This window comes from Elephantulus edwardii, unplaced genomic scaffold (genome assembly GCF_000299155.1).
Source record: "Elephantulus edwardii isolate Elephantulus edwardi_28Jun2011 unplaced genomic scaffold, EleEdw1.0 scaffold00068, whole genome shotgun sequence".
Lineage (NCBI taxonomy): Eukaryota > Metazoa > Chordata > Mammalia > Macroscelidea > Macroscelididae > Elephantulus > Elephantulus edwardii.
This window is the reverse complement of record NW_006399818.1, coordinates 11,089,666-11,107,965: the sequence shown is the minus strand read 5'-3', so window position 1 is coordinate 11,107,965 and position 18,300 is coordinate 11,089,666. Positions and strand designations below refer to the sequence as shown.

The 18,300-nt window shown below is 41.5% G+C and overlaps 1 protein-coding gene across 1 annotated transcript in view; it reads left to right on the top strand.

Moving 5' to 3' along the window:
• GNPTAB (N-acetylglucosamine-1-phosphate transferase, alpha and beta subunits) overlaps positions 1 to 18,300 on the top strand; it is a 148,275-nt gene that overhangs the window by 78,008 nt on the left and 51,967 nt on the right. Inside the window, exons 3-7 of the mRNA XM_006888538.1 lie at positions 736 to 855; positions 2,067 to 2,108; positions 5,299 to 5,504; positions 10,796 to 10,860; positions 11,152 to 11,286. Of these exons, the coding sequence (XP_006888600.1) occupies positions 736 to 855; positions 2,067 to 2,108; positions 5,299 to 5,504; positions 10,796 to 10,860; positions 11,152 to 11,286 (568 nt within the window). The remainder of the gene's footprint in view (positions 1 to 735; positions 856 to 2,066; positions 2,109 to 5,298; positions 5,505 to 10,795; positions 10,861 to 11,151; positions 11,287 to 18,300) is intronic.

The window sequence follows — 18,300 nt, the reverse complement described above, 5'->3', positions numbered from 1 at the left end:
GGTATTTTTGTCATGACAAGAGTCCAGAGTGAAGGCTGCATAGTGGAGTGGACCTGGGGGAAGGGATTGTAGAACAATGAAAGAATTTTTCTTTTACTTTTCCAAGAGAAGAGTGTATTGGGGGGAGTGGTGGGCAGGGAGAAAAGTGCAACAATGAATGAATGGAAATAAATAAAAAGAAAAGTAAAATAAGAAACTTACGGAAGAAAAGAAAACACATCAGAACGAGGAGGCTGACAGGGAGGGAGGACTTTAACGGCAAGGAGGGCTAGGTCTTCATTGGGGTCTGTTTGGATTATTCTTTAATCTACTTACTTAGTCATTTTATGCTTTGCTCTGTAGCTTCTGATTTCTTTCCTACCTGTGGCTGCATTTGTATCTCAGTTATTTTGCTAAACTGTGAAACCAAAGTAGTTTATCTCATCTAACTGAGCTTCAAAGGCTGCCCTCCTCCTTCAGTCTTTAAACTGGATTGATAGCTTCCTCCTGACAAGGTGGTTGCGAGTAGCAGATGATGCAAGGGACATGAAAGATCTCGTGTATGTGGTCCAGCTGGCAGAGAGGCTGACGGGTAGAAGCACTCGGGCCCCCATTTGTGAACATGTAATTCAGGGACGTAGGCCTTATACTGATTTTAAAAAGGAACTTTTAAGTTGAATTGTTGTGCTGTACTCTGTTTCCTGAATGTACTGGCATATACACACTTGAACATGGAGACTCTTGGGCTTGTCCTAGGCTCTGTCTGCCCATGCCGATCGACGTGGTCTACACCTGGGTCAATGGTACAGATCTTGAACTGCTCAAAGAACTCAAGCAAGTCAGAGAACAGATGGAAGAGGAACAGAAAGCAATGAGGTAAAATGGATTTTTTTTTAAAGGCAAAAAGTCTTACAAGTGTCAAAGCATTCAGGAGAGATCTGGCGCTGTCCACCATGCTAGCCACCGAACAAAAGTCTGTGTCACGGATCCATGCCATTACCAGATTTTGACAGTCACCTGTCCAGCCCTTGGCTCTTGGTGGGTGTCCGAGGAGCCTTGGCTGCTTCAATGAAGTCCTGGCCCTCCTGTTAGACGTATATGCTGAGCTCTCTTGATGGCGTGGGAAGTGAGGGCCCTGCACATGACAGGGCTTCTCAGGGGTGCTCTGCGCTTCCTGCTCTAGGAGTCTGAGTCCCAGAAACGATGGTATCTTGCTGAAATAAGCTTTCATTGTGCAGAAGCTTGTCACAGTAAGGTGGCTTTATTCCTGGAAGAAGAAAATGGGCTTCCAGACTTCATTTCCCCACCTATTGTAAAATGTCAGGGGGAAAGAATGTTCTTTTCCCCACTTTTAGTGTTGGACGGAACACTAGAATTGGGAACTGTTTTTAATACCTCATTTGACTCATTTACATTACTCGGTAGAATGGGCTGTTGCAGAGCCTTCGGAGAGAGGGCCCAGGCTGGTGTAGCTTTTATTCCTCCGGAGTATTTGCTGAGAACATTTGCCCCTTGTAAGTGGTAGGAGTGCACCCCGTTGTGGATCACTAGCCTTTCATATGGGAAAAGATTGTCTCTCCTTTTGGAGGATATCAAACCTTTTGAATGCTCAAAAATGATTGGACAGCCTGCTGCCAGGTTATTTCTAGTAAAATGCCTTCTATTTGAGGTAAACTTCTATTTGAGATAAACTCTCTTGGTTGGTACTTGATAGGTAACTGTTTCCTCTGAAGGGGGCTCTCACGACTTAGTGGTAAGGAGTTGTGCTGCCAGCCCAGAGGCAGGGAGCTCACATTGGCCAGCTGCTTGGAAAAGGAAAGATGGGCACTCTTCCCATGGGTCGTTTATAGCCTCTGAACTGCAAACCCACTGGAGAGGCCACTGTGAGTCAGTTCCAACTCGATGGCGCGTGACAACAGCAATTCACTGAAACGTGTAATTATACATTTAAAAAGTTAAATAAGCATCGTAGTCCTTCCTTTCTGCCAGTAGGTGAGTTCCTGCATAGTAGCGAGTTAGCCCCCACTGAACATTTGAGTATAGCACGTGCCTGTGCTATGTAATAATACATATTTGCTTTTCTCTAGAGAAAGCCTTGGAAAGAACACAACAGAACCAACTAAGAAAAGGTAAGCATTTTGATTTTCCTCTCAGGAGTAAAAGTGAAGGATCGAAGTGAAATTTCCACTCTGTTATCTGTTTTTGTTGGGCACCCAGTATCGCATGTATTCTGTTGTTCATGTTTAGTCCTCCTTCTGCAAGGTTTTGTCTCTCAAATCAAGTACAACTGTTAGAGCAGAAAGTTGGAAATAAAGAATAAGAATCGCTAGTTAAAAAATAGGGACCAAGTGATCAAATAAATGCAAGAGACTGCAGTATAGAATTTTGCAAGGCCAGAGACTTAATTGTTGCAAATACCTTTTTCACAACAACATAAAAGGCTTTTTATGGGGACTCTGTGATAGAAGGCATAGGAATGAGATTGACTATATCTGTGTAAAGAGATGGTAGAGGTCAGTATCCCCCTAATCCTGCAGCAAGCCTGGCAGAGGTCCCGACTCAGCCTTCATGGGGAGTCCCCATTCTGCTCTGTCTCAGGCTGCTCTCTAGGTCTCCACTTCTGCTGTTCTTGTCTTGGTCTGCCTCTGACCAGCACAGGAATCTCTGGCCCCAAACAGTGCACACACTACATTCTCCATTTCTTTGTTGCTAGTCTCAAAATTCCCCCTTTCTGCTGCTACATCTGTGCACTGTAAACTTGGTGGGATGGCAGAATTGACCAATCCCATAAAGAGTTATTCATCCACCTAGTTTGCATATTCTCACCTAGCCGTGTTGGGAAAATCAAAACTAGGGATCTTAAAACCCAATTGCTGCACAGTCAGAACCCACTGAGAGCCAACTGCTGTTGGGTTTCTAAGACTCTGTATTGCATGAGAAGAGATTGCCCACCTTTCTCTCAAGTCACGGGAGAGGAAATTGCCCATCTTTCTCCTAAACAAGTGATCTGGGAAAGCAAATTTGGTGTGCATCACAGTGAAATGAGGGAAATCATTGCAGATGTCACAGGGCCTTATGTGAAAGCAGAGAACACCACAATGCTGCTTACTTGTGTCTTATTAATTATGCAAAGGCATTTAAGTGTGTTTATCTTAACAAATAATAGGTGGAACATTTAATTATGCTGAGGAACCTGTACATAGACCACTGTATGTATTATAGAACTTCTCTCACTGTGTCTTTAAGTGGAGGTATAGTAAGTAATCCCAGGAAAGGAGCAATCTGTGCAAGGGCCCTTGGCAGGCACATGTCTGGCACATACAATGCTGAATGATCCAGCAGCGTCTAAGAAGAGAAATCCTTACCACTGAGCCCATAGGCCACATTTTGATAGATGGAGAAAAGACTGTAACTGTTAATGATTTTATCATGCTTGGATCTACAATTAGTATACTTGGTCAAGAAATTTGAAGATTTATTGCACTGGACAAATTTGCTGTCATGGACTTCTCCAAAGTGCTCCAAAGTTTTAAGACTCAGGTGCACATGATCCAAGCCATAGCCTTTTCTGTTACGTGCTATGTATCTGAAAGTTGGACAGGGTGACTGAGGATGTCAGAAGAAGAATTGATGCCGTTGAGTTGTTGTTGGAGAAGAGTACTGAATATCCCATGGACTGCCAAAAGAACAAATGTGTCTGGGAGAAAGTGAAACTAGCCTTTCCTGGGAGGCAAGGATGGTTGGTGAAGCTTCATCATACATACTTATAGGCATGTTGTTGGTAGGGGCTGGCCTTAGAAAAAAAGACATCAGACTTGGAAAGGTGGAGGTTCAGCAAAAGAGGAAGCCCCTTAACAATGTGGATTGATACCGTGATTGTAAAAATGGACTCCAGTATATCAGAGATGAGGAGGATGGCACAGGATAAGACAGGGTTCAGAGCCATTGTTCTTAGGGTCACTGTGAGTAGCAGTCAGCTCAGCAATGCATTGCAACAACAATATATTAATAATAATTTCTTTAGAAGTTCCATTTTCTTAATTTACATTACATAGTAAGATTGGACAATTTCATATGTTTAGCTGTTTATAGTTCTCAGTTTACAGTGTCTAGCCAGCCATATCCTTTGACCTCCTACTTTAAAAGACTTGAGGTCAGTAGTATGGGCTGGCTTCCAGGTGGGGCAGTGGTCTGGAGCAGCCTGATTCTACAGAGGTTTGGTCTTGTTTTCAGGTGAGGCATAAGGTGCAGTGTTTATTAGCCATTGGGAGTGACTTGATTGTATTTGGCCTTCTATTTGAAAAGGCTTGGGCTCAGCAGTATGGGCTGGCTTCCAGATAGGGCAGTGGTTTGGAGCAGCCTGATTCTACTCGACGGCACTTAACAACAACACCAACCTAGAGAGAGCTCTGTGGACCTGATAGATTGAAAGTTATGCTCCCAAGTCAAAAGTGGGTGATTTTAATCTGCAGCCCTCAGGCCTGGTTTTTATTGCTTTTGGTCAAACATTCTTCTAAGTGGTATAGCTCTGATCTGTCCATTTGCTGTACAAAGGTAACTCATGGTAGACAGTGTTTGTTGGAGTTCCCCGATTAAAACAAGCTTGGAAGCAGGAGTGGCATCCACTTTCGTAATAGCTTGCCTCCGGAAACTCTATGAACTTGGAGAAACAATGTAAGTTGCACAAGTGTTCAGGTCTTTCGTTCATAAGGTCACTATGAGTCATCTGCGACTTGACAGAACTTAACAACCACAGCCATATCCTTACTCTCTTATTGGGCTGTGTAGCTATTTCCTGTGTTTGGATAAAAGCATTTCAGATGAATTTGTATTGGCATATTGCTGTATTTGTGTCACGTTCGCTTTTGTTGCAGTATGGTTTCATATCCAATGTATTTAATTATTTTGTAATTAATTCGTAAGCTGTATCTGGTAAAATGACATTCTGTTAGTGAGAATTTTCCTTCTCCTAATTTGTCTGCTTATTTCATCTCCTGGATTTATGAATAACTTCGTGAAAATGTTCATGAAGTACTTTATTTCTTGTGTACTTTGGTATGACTATATTGTGAATGCAATGTTATTGACAGAATAACAGTTTTATCTCAAGAATTATATTTTCTTAATAATTTTACACACATTTGCTAAAAAAATAGACATATGCTTTTATTCTGTTGGAGTAACTGACATTTGGGCTATGTATGGTTCCTTGGCACAATTAAAAATCCTGGAAAATATATCTACATCAACAAGCTTTTCTATCTTGATTACGTTTCCAAGGATGCAGCCCTAAGAACCCTAAGTTGTGTTTCTCTGCAGTGAGAAGCACCTGGAATGTTTGCTGACCCACTGCATTAAGGTGCCCATGCTTGTCCTGGACCCAGCCCTGCCGACCAACGTCACCCTGAAGGATCTGCCGTCTCTCTACCCTTCCTTCCATTCTGCCAGTGACATGTTCAATGTGGCAAAGCCAAAAAACCCTTCTACTAATGTCTCAGTGGTGGTTTTCGACAGCCCGGGGGATGGTAAGATCTTTTCATTGATATTTTTGAAATCTCATCATCACTGGATGCTTAAATAACAAAATTCTGAATGAAATGGAAATTATTCCATTTTCATGAAATGTCACTGAAGTTGAGAAATTGAAAATTTGCAGGGAGAGGCAGAAGAGCTATTTCAACCTTTACCTCTGAAAGAGAATGCATGAGCTTTGATTTGTGTTTTAACCTTTACCTTTCTGTGCTAAGACAAGTCCGTTGTTGATAACGACTTCATTCTCTTGGCTCTACATCTGGAGACCTATTTTTTTCCTATAATTTCTCAACAAGGTGGCTTCCTTCATTTTAGATATCATGTTCCTTTTCCAACACAGTCCTGTTCTTAGTTTCTTGTTTTATCAGTGGCATACCCCTAAGCTTGAATCTCTGAGCCCATTTTTCATACATTCTTATCTCCGTAACTAATAATTGATCTCGTATATCACTTGTTCCTGTTTTTGCTAATGATTCTTAGTCTTACCTTTCTCATTAATCTCTTTCCTGTGCTCTCCACTCGTTCCCCTCACAAAGCCTCTCAGTTGCTCTAGCTCCCTGTAAAATTCTCTTCCAGAGTGTCTAGCACGTAGCTGTCAAATCACTCTGAGAATTGTAATTGCGTTGACTTGTTCTCCTTCTGAAAAGAATAATAGTCTGCATTTGCTGTTCACATAGATACAAGTCCTCCTCTTGGTTTTCTGAGCACATCTTTAATTGCCTTGGTTTTTCCCCTTGACATTCACTGGCCTGTCACACTGTAGCTATCAGTGTCTTCACACATCCACGTGTCTGGAATGGAGTGAATAAGAGAGAAAGTGGCTGGAGAGAAACCCAGAAAGGTAATGAGGTACCAAGTATCAAGTATAGTAGTCGTGACAAAGACTTTGGCAAGTGCTGTGGTGGGACTAGACTGTAAGGGGCTAGAGGTGTAATTTAGACAAGAGGGAAGGTAGTTTGGATCAGGGAGGTGCAATGAAGCCTTTGAGAAGCTAGAGTGTGGCTATTTTGAAGATCACTTCAATAAGGGCATTGAGGCTTGAGCATTGAGGGGCATACAACTTTCTTGTTTTAAGTACTGAATTGTTGCCTAAAAGTACATCCATGTAATGGAAATAAAGTCAAGCTACAGTACTTTGTGGGCTTTCTTAGGCTGGACCCACTGTCAGTGATAAGACCCCTGTCTTTTTAAAATTTATGTGCCAATACTCAAGTACTTCATTATGCTTGTGTAGTTGGGGTTTTGGTGATAAGTTAAAGATCTTATGTCTGCTTGTTGTTGTTATTTTTGTGTGCTGTCAGGTTGCCTGCAATTCATAGTGACCCTGTGTACAGCAGCTCTGTAGCCTGCCCAGTCCTGAGCCAGTCTCACTGAGTCTTACATACCTACCCCTATTACCCTAGTTACTGTATCAGTTCATCTTATCTGGGGCCTTCCTCCTGCGCTGACCCTCCACCCTTCCGAGCATGATGTCCTTCTCCAAGGACCTGTCCCTCCTGGCCACATGCCCAAAGTATGTGAGACAGAGCTTAAAAATCCTAGCCTCTTAAAGCAATTAAAAAAATAATAATAAAATAGTAGCCTTCAAGGAGAAACTTGGTTTCACCCTCTCCAAGACAGACCTATTTGTTTTTTGGCAGACTATGGTATGTTCAGGAATCTTCTCCAGCCCCACAAGTCAAAGGCATTAATTCTTCTATCATTTTTAGTCATTATCCAGCTCTTTGCTGCATAGCAAGTAATTGTGAAGACCCCGGACAGTCAGGCACACCTTAGTCTCTTGACTGACATCATTGCTTTTCAGTACTTTGTGAAGGTCCCTGACAGAAGATTTACCCACTGCAATTTGCCTTTTGATTTCCTGACTGCTGGTACCAAAAGTGTTGATTTTGGAACTGAGCAAGCTGTAATTGTTAACAACCTCAATCTCTTCTCCATCTGTTATGGTGCTGCCAGTTGGCCCAGTGGTGAGAATCTTTGTCTTCTTGATGTTGAGCTTCAGTCCATATTGAAAATTACGGTCCTTGACCTTACCACAAGCACGTTAGGTCCTCTTCAGTTTCAGCACACTAGGTGTATCAACAACCAGAGCTAAAGAGGAGGAAATAGATTATTTCAACCAACTTTTGCAGTCAGAAATCAATTTAATATGCCACCAAGGTGCATTAATAATAATGAGTGACTGGAATGCAAAAGTTGGGAACCAGGAAGAACAATCAGTAGTCAGAAAACATGGATTTGGTGACAGAAATGAGGCTGGATTAGTATGATAGAATTTTGCACAATCAATGATTTATTCATTGCAAATACCTTTTATAAGAAACATAAATGCAGACTGTACACATGGATTTCACCTGAATCAGATTGATTACCTCTGCTTATAGAAGCTTTTAGTTTATCAGATTTGAATCATTGCTTCAATCAGTAAAAAAATTTGGGAATTCTTAATTTTGCATTCACAGATTTCACAAGGATGCCCTCTCTGTCTCAGATGTTTGGCAAACGCCAAGCTGATTGCCAACAGCTGATTACAATGTAGCAATGCTCTTGTTGTTATGCACCTTTGTGTCAGAACCAACTCCTAGCTGACCCTCCAGCAGGTTGCCCTCAGAGACTGTAAATCACAAGGGAGGAGATTGTCCATCTTTCAACCGCAGAGCAGCTGGTAGATTCAAACTGTGGGCCTTTGGCTTGGCAGTGCAACTTCTTACCTTTGGGCCACTGGAACCCCTTAGCAACCTTGCAACATAGACTAGAATAGCCCAGTAGAGTGTCCAGAGCCGTGAATCTTTATGAGATCAGATCTCCTTCCTTTTAGAGCCTGGTAGACTCAAAACAGCAGTCATTCTCTCAACAGCTGGATTCTTTAACTACTGTATCCCCAGGGCGCCTTTGAAAACCCTTGACAGGAGAGTTGGGGGGGCGGGGCAGGAACCAAAAAGAACAAAAAACCCAAAGACCTCTAGAATATCCCTGTAAGCCTGCAGGGATTTTGATTGTGTCTTATGGTGAATCACTTTCCAGGCAGCCATTGGTTAGGTTATAGTACTACTGTCAGGTAGATTTCAGTTCACAACCACTCCATCACGTTTCTAAGACTAAATAGCAACAGGAAATTACCCATCTCCATTTTTCAGAGCCACTGGTGGATTCAAACTTCCAAAGACAACATAGCCTTTGGGTTAGTAGCACAATTCAGTGTAAACTGTGTCCTCCCAGAGCTCCCTAGTTGAGTTATAAACTGCTCAAATGAGTGTTCAGCCTGTACGTCTGTCTCTGTCCAAGAGGGAACAGGAGTTGTTATCTGCCTTGGTGAGACTATTTCTTTGTGCATGTGCATTTGTGTGAGTGAGAGAGAGAGTCTGCTAAGATGCTATCATCTCCCAGGCTGTGTTAACTGCTCTCTGGCCTCCCATTCTTGGTGAGGTGCGTGTACAGAATGCAGTGCTGCTTATCTTCAGCATGCTGCTATGTTGGGGTCTATTGTTTAGGCCGCTTTGTTGGTTCATCTCACTGGACCTCCCTCTCCTTCACCAAGCCTCCACTTCCAAGTCATGAGCTCTTTGTTCTAACAGTATCTCCTGATGATACATTCAAATTAAGTGAAATAAAGTCTCGCCATTCACACTTCTAAGTAGCATTCTGAGTGTTTGTGTTTTGTTTTCTGAGACTGATTTGCTGCTTGTTCTTTCAGTCTGTAATCAGTATTCTTAACCAACAACATAATTCAAATGTGTCAGTTCTTCTGGTTTTTTTTTTTTAGCTTTCATGTATATATGGAACAATTGAAAAGACCATTGTACCTTAGTCACCAAAATGACATCTTTGCTTTTTAAAACATTATGAAGAAGTCTACAGAATTAGAACACAACATGTCAAGAGAGAGAGATGCACTGATACATTTATGGGCAGTAAAGGGGAGTCAAGGTGTTTCTTAGGGGAGAGGATGGTGAAACTTCATCTTACATACTTTGAGCATGTAGTCAGGACAGACTGGTAGTTAGAAAAAGAAATCATCTGGGAAAGGTGGGTGGTGAGAGAAAGAGCGAAAGACCTTCAACAGGTTGGGTTATAGTGACTGTGACTCTGAACTGGAGTGCCTCGGAGACGGGGAGGATAGGCCAGGATTCAGATCTGTTCTTCACAGGCTCCCCGAGTCATGGTCGACTCAGCAACAGTCCTCCAGGCTCAGCGCTCCTTTTGAAGATCAGCCACGTACTGCGAAGGCTGCTTCTCTCCACTGCACACCAACTGTATTTTCATGGTGTGTGTGAAGCTCTTGCTCCGGATAGATCTCCATCTCACTAGGCGGCAGTTTTCAGAATCTGCTTTCTTGGCATACCCCCCCCTCCCATTTTATTTTACACTGGTTTACATACAGAGTTTCTATACAGTGTTTTTCACACTGAAATTATTTTGAAGAGCAGAATTGAAGACTCCTGACCGCTCTTCTGTTTTCCACAATGCCTGCGTGTCAGCAGTGGAGTACTCTCCCAGTCATGTTGCATCCCTCATCTTTGTCCCTGTTTAATATGCTCTATTCTGTATTATTTGGTTTTACCTGATGAGCCTTGGAAAACCACTTCATGACTCTAAAAAATCATTGTAAGCATTGTAAGATCTACAGTGATTCCCTGCCTTGTCCAGGCTCCACTTACCTAGTTACTCTTTTTTTCACCTCCTACTCATTTCTCTGAAAGGAGGGTCCGGTGGCTTAGTGATAGAGAATTGTGCTGCCAACACAGAGGTGTGCTGTTCAAATCCACCACCCACTCCATGAGAGAAAGATGAACATTTTCCTCTTGTGTAGTTAACTGCCTCTGAAATCCCACTGGATTGTCAGCTATGGGATGGTTCCAACTTAACAGTTCACAGCAACAACACAGTCACTCACCACTTCTAAACCTTTAGTAGAACCACTTTCATTTTTGTAAATTTTATTTTCTCATCTCAGATATATCCAGCTGTGATTTTCATCCTTTTGGCATTTCCCCCTTTGAGATCCAGCTCAAATGCAGCTGTTTCTTGAAATGTACATGTCTGCTGCCTACACATAGCTCTCCTTCAGGACTTGCAGAGTTTAACATTTAGTTGAAAGTGAATTCCTTTTGCCATCTGTGTCTATTTTGTCTCCTTCAAGAACCGTGTTTGGAGACTGTAGTGTACTTCTTTAATAACTTTCAGAATGCTTTCCCCAGTGTCCTACACACAATGTAGCTAATTGGCCATTAAAAATACATTGGTTTATTCTATACTTTCACTTTGTAACTTCTGTGTTTTGCAGTTGAAGAAGCCCATGCTGGAATATCTAAAGGAAACAGCAGACAGACAGTTTGGAGGGGCTACTTGGTATGTTATTTGAAGTTTAATTGTGTTTTTACAGCAGACTAGACTAAAAGGATGTGTAATAATGGCCATGAAACGACTGTCCTATGTTAATGGATTTCGTTTCAGAGACTTTTTTAATGTTTCTTTTTCTGTAAGGCTGGCCCACTAGTATTAATGACTGTTGATTTAAGTAAGCTTGACGTTTTTATTTTGAGCCTGTGTAACACAGTAGATGTTTACATCTGAGCTGTGTATTTTCCCCACCACACAGTATGGATAGTGAGTTGCGATCTTTCTTCTCTCTCATTTCAGACAGCAGATAAAGAAGTCCCCGGGTTAGTGCTAATGCAAGACTTGGCTTTCCTGAGTGGGTTTCCACTGACATTCAAGGAAACAAATCAACTGAAAACAAAATTGCCAGAGAATCTTTCTTCTAAAATAAAACTGGTAAGAGCATGGCAGAAAGAGCAGTTGGTCTAACCCATCTCGCTTATGGTCCGACCCTTCTACTGTGTGGTCTGTTTTATTCCAAGTATATCTGATAAGCAGTAGAAATAATGAGAGTCTTTATTTGACAACAGAATGCCATAAACCAATTTTTTATTGACAGGAGATGCTCATTGGAGGGGAGGAAATGGTATTTTTGGCAAAATTCTAAGAGTCTATTTTAGTTGGCTGGATTCTCAGCTAGAAGCAGGATTCAGGTTTTTAAAATGAGGTTCTTTGTATGAGAACTGTTGCTATAAGAAGATGGGGGAAAAGAATATATGTAGTAAGTATATACATACTCCAACATGTGTATTTATAGAATGATTCACTCAAGGTATTTAGAAAGCCTGGTGACATAAATCCCTCAATCATTAAGAACTCATTATCACGATATTTAAAATTTATACTCATTAACTCTCCAAAATTGACCACTGGCGTCACCTTGGATTTGAGCCTGGCCCAGGATGTGCTTTTTGACTCCACCCTTAATTGTTTTCTTTGGAGACATTCTCATGACTGAGAACGTGGTCCATTGTCGGAAGCAGCTTTCGCTTTTCTTTGTGCAGGATGCCTGCTCTTCTAATCATTTGGGTCATAAAATATGAATGTCTTTTCTTTTGGAGGTGAACTGTAAACTAGGTGTATCTAGTTAGACTCTAGTTATTTTCTTCTTTTTCTTGTTTCTGCAAAGTGGTTAAGTGAAACCTGACCAGTGTGCTGATTTTTAAGCACTGTGTGACTCCTACTTCCTTCTTGATACTATTGTATGGCATTTAATCCTTTGGAGTTTAAAAGGGAGATGGAGATGGAGATGGAGGTAGTGGTAGTGGTAGGGTTAGGGCTTTCCCACTAACTAGGGCATTAGTACCTAATTGGTTTTGTTTTTTTTTTATTTTTTTTTTTTTTTATTATTTTGATGAATGTTTACAGAGACTGGATTTCCATTCATTCATTGTTGCACTTTCTACCCTGCTCCCCCCTCCCCCCCAGTTAGCTTTTCTCTTTAAGAAGTAGAATAAAAAAATCTTTCATTGTAATACAATCCCCCTCCATCCCCCAGTCCACTCCACTATGCCACTTTCATTCTGGACTCTTGTCATGACAATAATATCTAATCATATATTCCTCCTAAACAGTTCTCTCCCTCATCTGTTTCAATGCAGTATACATTATTTATCCCCTCTTAGTTTCCCCAACCTCAAAGTCAGTCTCATTTTACAGCAGTGGCACTATTCAGTATTTGTTCTTTTTTGACTTGAGATATTTCACTCAGCATAATATCCTCCAGGGTCACCCATTTTGTATAGTATTTCATGAGTTCCTTGTTTTTCAGTGCAGCATAATATTCCATTGTATGACTATACCATAGCTTCTCTATCCATTCATTTGTTGGTGGGCATTTGGGTTGTTTCCAACTCTTTGCTTTTGTGAACAAAGCCGCAGTAAACATGGATGTGCATATATCTACTTGGGTGGCAGTTCTGGTTTCTTTAGGGTGAATTCCCAGTAGTGGAATTGCTGGGTCAAATGGTATTTCTATTTTCAAGTTTTTGAGAAAGTGCCATACAGCCTTCCATAGTGGTTGCACCATTTTACACTTCCACCAACAGTGAATAAGGGTTCCAGTTGCTTCACAACCTCGCCATCAGTACCTAATTCTTATCTTGACTGTGTTTTTATATCCCTGACTCTCATCCTCCCCTACTGCCTGTTGTTTTTATCTCATTTTACAGTATATTTTATTACCTTTGTAATTCAAAAGTGATAGAATTGGTTTGGGTTTTTTTCATGCCTTTATAACTTTCTTGTGATACATGGAAATTGGTAGTGCTCGGCTAAATTAGGGTTGAATTTATTTTTGATATATAGTTATTTTAGAATAGATATTTTACCACTCCTTTCCCCAGGTTATTTTCAGCACTGATGTGAGTAGATAAAATCATAGATTGGCATTCATTTCAGCCAGTGTTTATTTGGCTTCTTGACTTCCTACTCACAGGTCCAGAATTAGACATTCTTAAAGCCTCAGATCAGATTATATTCACGATTCTATTTATTTAATCCTGCTGTTGTTGTTGTGTATCAGAGTTGGAACTAACCCATAGTCGACCCTCTGGTGGGTTTTCACAGGCAGTTCTTCTCAGGGGAGGAGATTGCTCATCCTTCTTCCACAGAGCTACAAGTGACCTTGAACTGTGTGCCTTTGGGATTGCAGTGCAGCTTCTTGCCACTTGGCCACCAGAGCGCCCTTTGATCTTAGCCACATTAACTCTCTAAAAGAAAGTTCTCTTGCTGCGTAGGTTTGATTTTCCCAGATTTCTTTCCCTGCTAATTGCTTTTGCTGTGTCTGCTGGTGGATAGGTGTCTGCTCCCAAGCATGCCAGTCTCATCCTCCAGCAGAGTGGCTTAGGTTGGCATGGTATAACCTATCAAGGCAGAGGTAGAATGAGGTGGTTCCTTGAACTGGACTCAGAGCTCCAGCAGGCTCTGTGCATGGTAACAGCACCTTGGTCGTACCACATTTCACCCAAACATTTAGGGGTTTATATGGATTCACAGGCTAGACTCTTTATGGAGTCTAGGACATCCTCAGAGGGTCACACTAAACACTTAATAATATTCGTTGCCATTTATTTCCATGATTCCACCACCTGTGCTTGACTTAGAGGCTAGGGAGAAAATATTCCTCATTCTCATTACTGTTGAGTTGAAACCGACTCATTGTTGCCTCCCCCGCCCCCCCCAAGCAGGTTTTCTGAGACTATAAATCTCAGGAGAGGCGATTGCCTATCTTTCTGCCTCAGAGTAGCTGGTGGATTCAAACTACATGCCTTTGAGGTAGCATCACAACTCTTTACCCACTAGACCACCAGAGTTTGCCTAGAATAACTGAAAAGGACCGAATATCACATGGATTGCCAAAAGAACAAACAAAAAGTCTATCTGGGAAGAAGTGCAAGCAAGGTATCTCTTAGAAGCAGGGATGGTTAAACTTTGTCTCGTGTACTTTGAGCATGTTGTCAGGGAGGGCCAGTCCTTGGGAAAAGACATCCTGCTGGAACAGGTAGAGAGAGTCAGAGAAAGAAGGGGAGACACTCAGTGAGATGGATTGGCACAGTGACTGTAACAGTGCATCAGAGATTGTGAGGGTGGGCCAGGATAGAGCAGTGTTCAGACCAGTTCATAGGGTAGTAATGAGTAGTAATCAGCTTGACAGCATGTAATAACAAAGAGAAAATTAAAAAAGAGGAAGAATGGGAAGTATGTTTGCTTTAGAGTCTAGTTCTTCAAGTTTCTTTCTTTCTGTAGGCCACATTTCCTGATTTTATTATGAGGTGAGTTTCCTGGGGTTGGGTTCCCTGTCACTTTTGTTAATGAATATTTATTAAATACCAAGGGCCATGATAGTCCATGAATATGAGCACTTTACTGCTCATATGAGCTCCAGTGTCACAGTCTCTCCGTAGAGTTGTTCTGCTAACTCCAAGGCCGCTCATCTCAGGCGGTTTCAATCTGCCTTCTGCTAAGCTGGAGAAAAGTGGATGGTCTCCTCCTGTGCAGTTTAATAGTCTCTAAAAACCAAGCTGGAGGGTCAGCTTTTATTTTACAGTTTTATTTATCCCCCCCCCCTTATGTCGTATAAGATTGCTTGGGCCTTAAGTATGATGGGAGCCAGCGAAGGCTTTGCAGAATAGGAAGTGTTTTCACTGGGCCATGCCCACAGAAGTCATTCTCCCAACAGAAAAGGGAGTTTGGAAGGGCTTACCAAGCACAGGAGCAGTGCATGCAACCTGCTAGAGCTGAGAGTAAGGGGTGACTTCAGGAAACCAAAGGCATTGTTCTCCAAGGCCAGAACATACACTAGAGTTGTGCTCGTGATAAAATCATGGAGAAACATTGGTGAAGGTCTTGCTCACTGAGTTACCAAGCTTGGACTTTATCCTAAAGCTAAGAGAGGCTTCAGTGAGAGGAAAACATGGTCCGATCTGTTTCTAAGCAACATTGTAGGGCAGGGTGTAGCGCTTAGACAGAGATTAGATGAGAGCAGCCTACAAACTGGCAGAAAACCAGTTCAACCACTGCAGCTGTGCAGGGTATTTGGGTTTCAAGGAGTAACTTGGCAGCATAATGCAAGTGATAGGAATGGTTCTAGAAACATCTGAGAAAGACCCTCAGCATCATTCCGGCATGGGAAAGGGAAGGGAAGAATGAAAGAGGAAGTGGATGTTCCAGTGAAGATGGAAGTGGCAGCATTAGTCCCACTCACATTCTGTGGAAGAAGTAAGTGGTTCTTTGGGACAGAAATCCAGCACTCAGCCCTGTGTAGCATCACAGGGTTCTGTGGTATTCATGTCCTAATTAAATTAAATCCAGCTGTGAAAATTCACTTGAAGGCACCTGAGAGGCTGAGCAGTTGGAAGTCTTTGAGCATATTTTTCCAGTTTTGTTGCTGCCTTGACGCAGCTTTCACTAGTACCTGCATGGACCTACTCACTATCAAACCCTCTGGAGTCTTGGTTAGCAGCACAGCAGGCTCCGAACTGCACCACCCGACCTCTCCTGTCCCTTCGTTTTGTTGCCTGATTCTTCCACTCACAGTGACAAACAGTGGGACTAACAGGGATGAAGACTGTGCCACCAGTTCTCAGATACCAGGAGGGTCACCTACAGTGGATAGGTTTCAGTGGAGCATCCAAATTAAGACAGACTGGGCTGACTGTCCATTTCTGAAATGATGGGCCCTTGAAAACCTTTTGAACAGCAGCAGAACATTCTCTGGTATGTTGGTGGTACTGATATGACTTGTTGGGAACCGACCCATAGCTGACTCTCAGCAGTTTTTCAGAGACAGTAAATCAAATGGGAGGAGATTTCCCATTCTTCTCCCACAGAGTGGCTGGTGTATTTGAACCATGTGACTTTGGAATTGTAGTACAACTTCTAACCACTAGGCCACCAGCGCTCCCTGTTGTCTGATACAGTGCCAGAAGATGAATCCCTCAGGTTAGAAGACACTCAGAATTTGACTAGGGAAGAGCTTACTCCTCAAAGTTCAGTCAGCCCTAATCGCTTTATTGGAAATAAAGCTTTCTACCATTAAAGGGCCTTCAATAACAGTGCATTATTCAAATAATAAACAAGTACAGACATCCATTAATAATTAGAAAGTAGGATGGACAAAGTATAAATCTAGAATTTAAAGTTGTCATAAATGAAATGGAATGCATTAAGGATTGGTATCCTAGGCATTAACTAGGGAGCTGAAATGGACTGATAATGGCCAATCCTATAATTAGCACCTTAATAGATTGAAAAGAGATTGAGATTGTTAACAAGTTCAACTTGCTTGGCTCCACAATCAATACTTGTGGCTCCAGCAGTCAGAAAATGAAAAAGACAAATTTCATTGGGTGACTCTGCTGTCAGGGACCTCTAGAGTGGTAAAGGGCAAAGATGTCATTCTAGAGACAAAGGTGCACCTGATCCAGGCCGTGGTCATCATAGTTACTACTGTCTGTCACAGAAGTAGATAGTGACTTCTGGATGACAGAAGAAGAGTTGATGCCTTTGAGTTGTGATGCTGGAGAAGAGTATTAACCGTACTATAAAAAGAGAACAAACGGGTCTGTCCTGGAGAAGATGAAACCAGGTTGCTTCCTGGAGGCAAGGATTTTGAAACACTGTCTCATATACTTTGGGCATGTTGCCAGGAGGGACCAGTTCTTGTAGAAGGATATCATGCTTAGAAAGGTGGAGGGATAGTGCAGGAGAGGAAGTCTTTGGATGAAATGGATTAACACAGTAGCTGAGTTTATGAGGGTAGGTGTGAGATACAATGAGATTGGCTCAGGGTAGAGTTCAGAGGTACTGAGCATAGGTTCACCATGAATCACAGGTACTTGACAGCACATAACAACAATATATCCAACTTTGCAAGGAATGACAAAAAGAAGAGGAATTATGTTAAATGCATCTTCAAAAAGAACATTATAAGATCTATCCTGAAGTTTAATTGCTGTTATTGACAGAATAGTATCCATATGCAAACAACGAAGGCCAGTTAATATGACCAATATACAAATGTATGCACCAGCTACTAAAGCCAAAAATGAATATATTGAGGATTTTTACCAACATCTACAATCTGAAATCAGTAGAACATACAATCACAATACCTGGTTATTGTAATATAGGAATGATAAGGAAAAAAGATATCCAGAAAATAATGGTATTGCTTAGAGAAATAAATCAGGATATCACTTGTTCGCATTTTTCTTTATTTAAAAATTTTATTGGTCCTAATTATAGCAGTTATGAATGTTGATATTATTTTCTGCCATTTCTAATTTCTGTAAAACATTCTTAGTTTTTTAACTGAGATTTTTATGAAAGTTTATAGAGAACTTGGATTTCCATTCATTCATTGTTGCACATTTTCCTCCCTGCCCATCCCTCCTCCCCAGTTCACTTTTCTCTTTGGAAAAAAAAAAATTATGGTTGTACAATTATCCCCCAGGCCACTTTACTAGTTAGCATTTTGATCAATAAATTTACTCACTTTAAGAAGCAGTTGTTTGAACAGTGTCATAATTTAAATTCAAGAAACCGGTGTGTTAAGATTGTATCTTTTCACCATCCTCAGTTTGTATGCGGAACAATTTTTTTTAATTAATTTTAATGAAAGTTTATAGAGACTAAGGTTTTCCAGTCATTCATTGTTGTATTTTTCTCCCTAATCACCCCGTCCCCCCCAATTCACTCTTCTCCTTGAAAAGAAAAAGAAAAACTTTCATTGTTATGCAATCCCCCTCCCCCCAAGTCCACTCCACTATGCAGCCTTCACTCTGGACTTCTGTAGTGACAAGAATACCCATTCACATGTCCCTTTCAAACAGTTCTCTCCCTCATCTGTTTCAGTGTAAAATACATCATTCCTCCCTTCCTTTTCTGTCTTCCCTCAACCCTGATGTC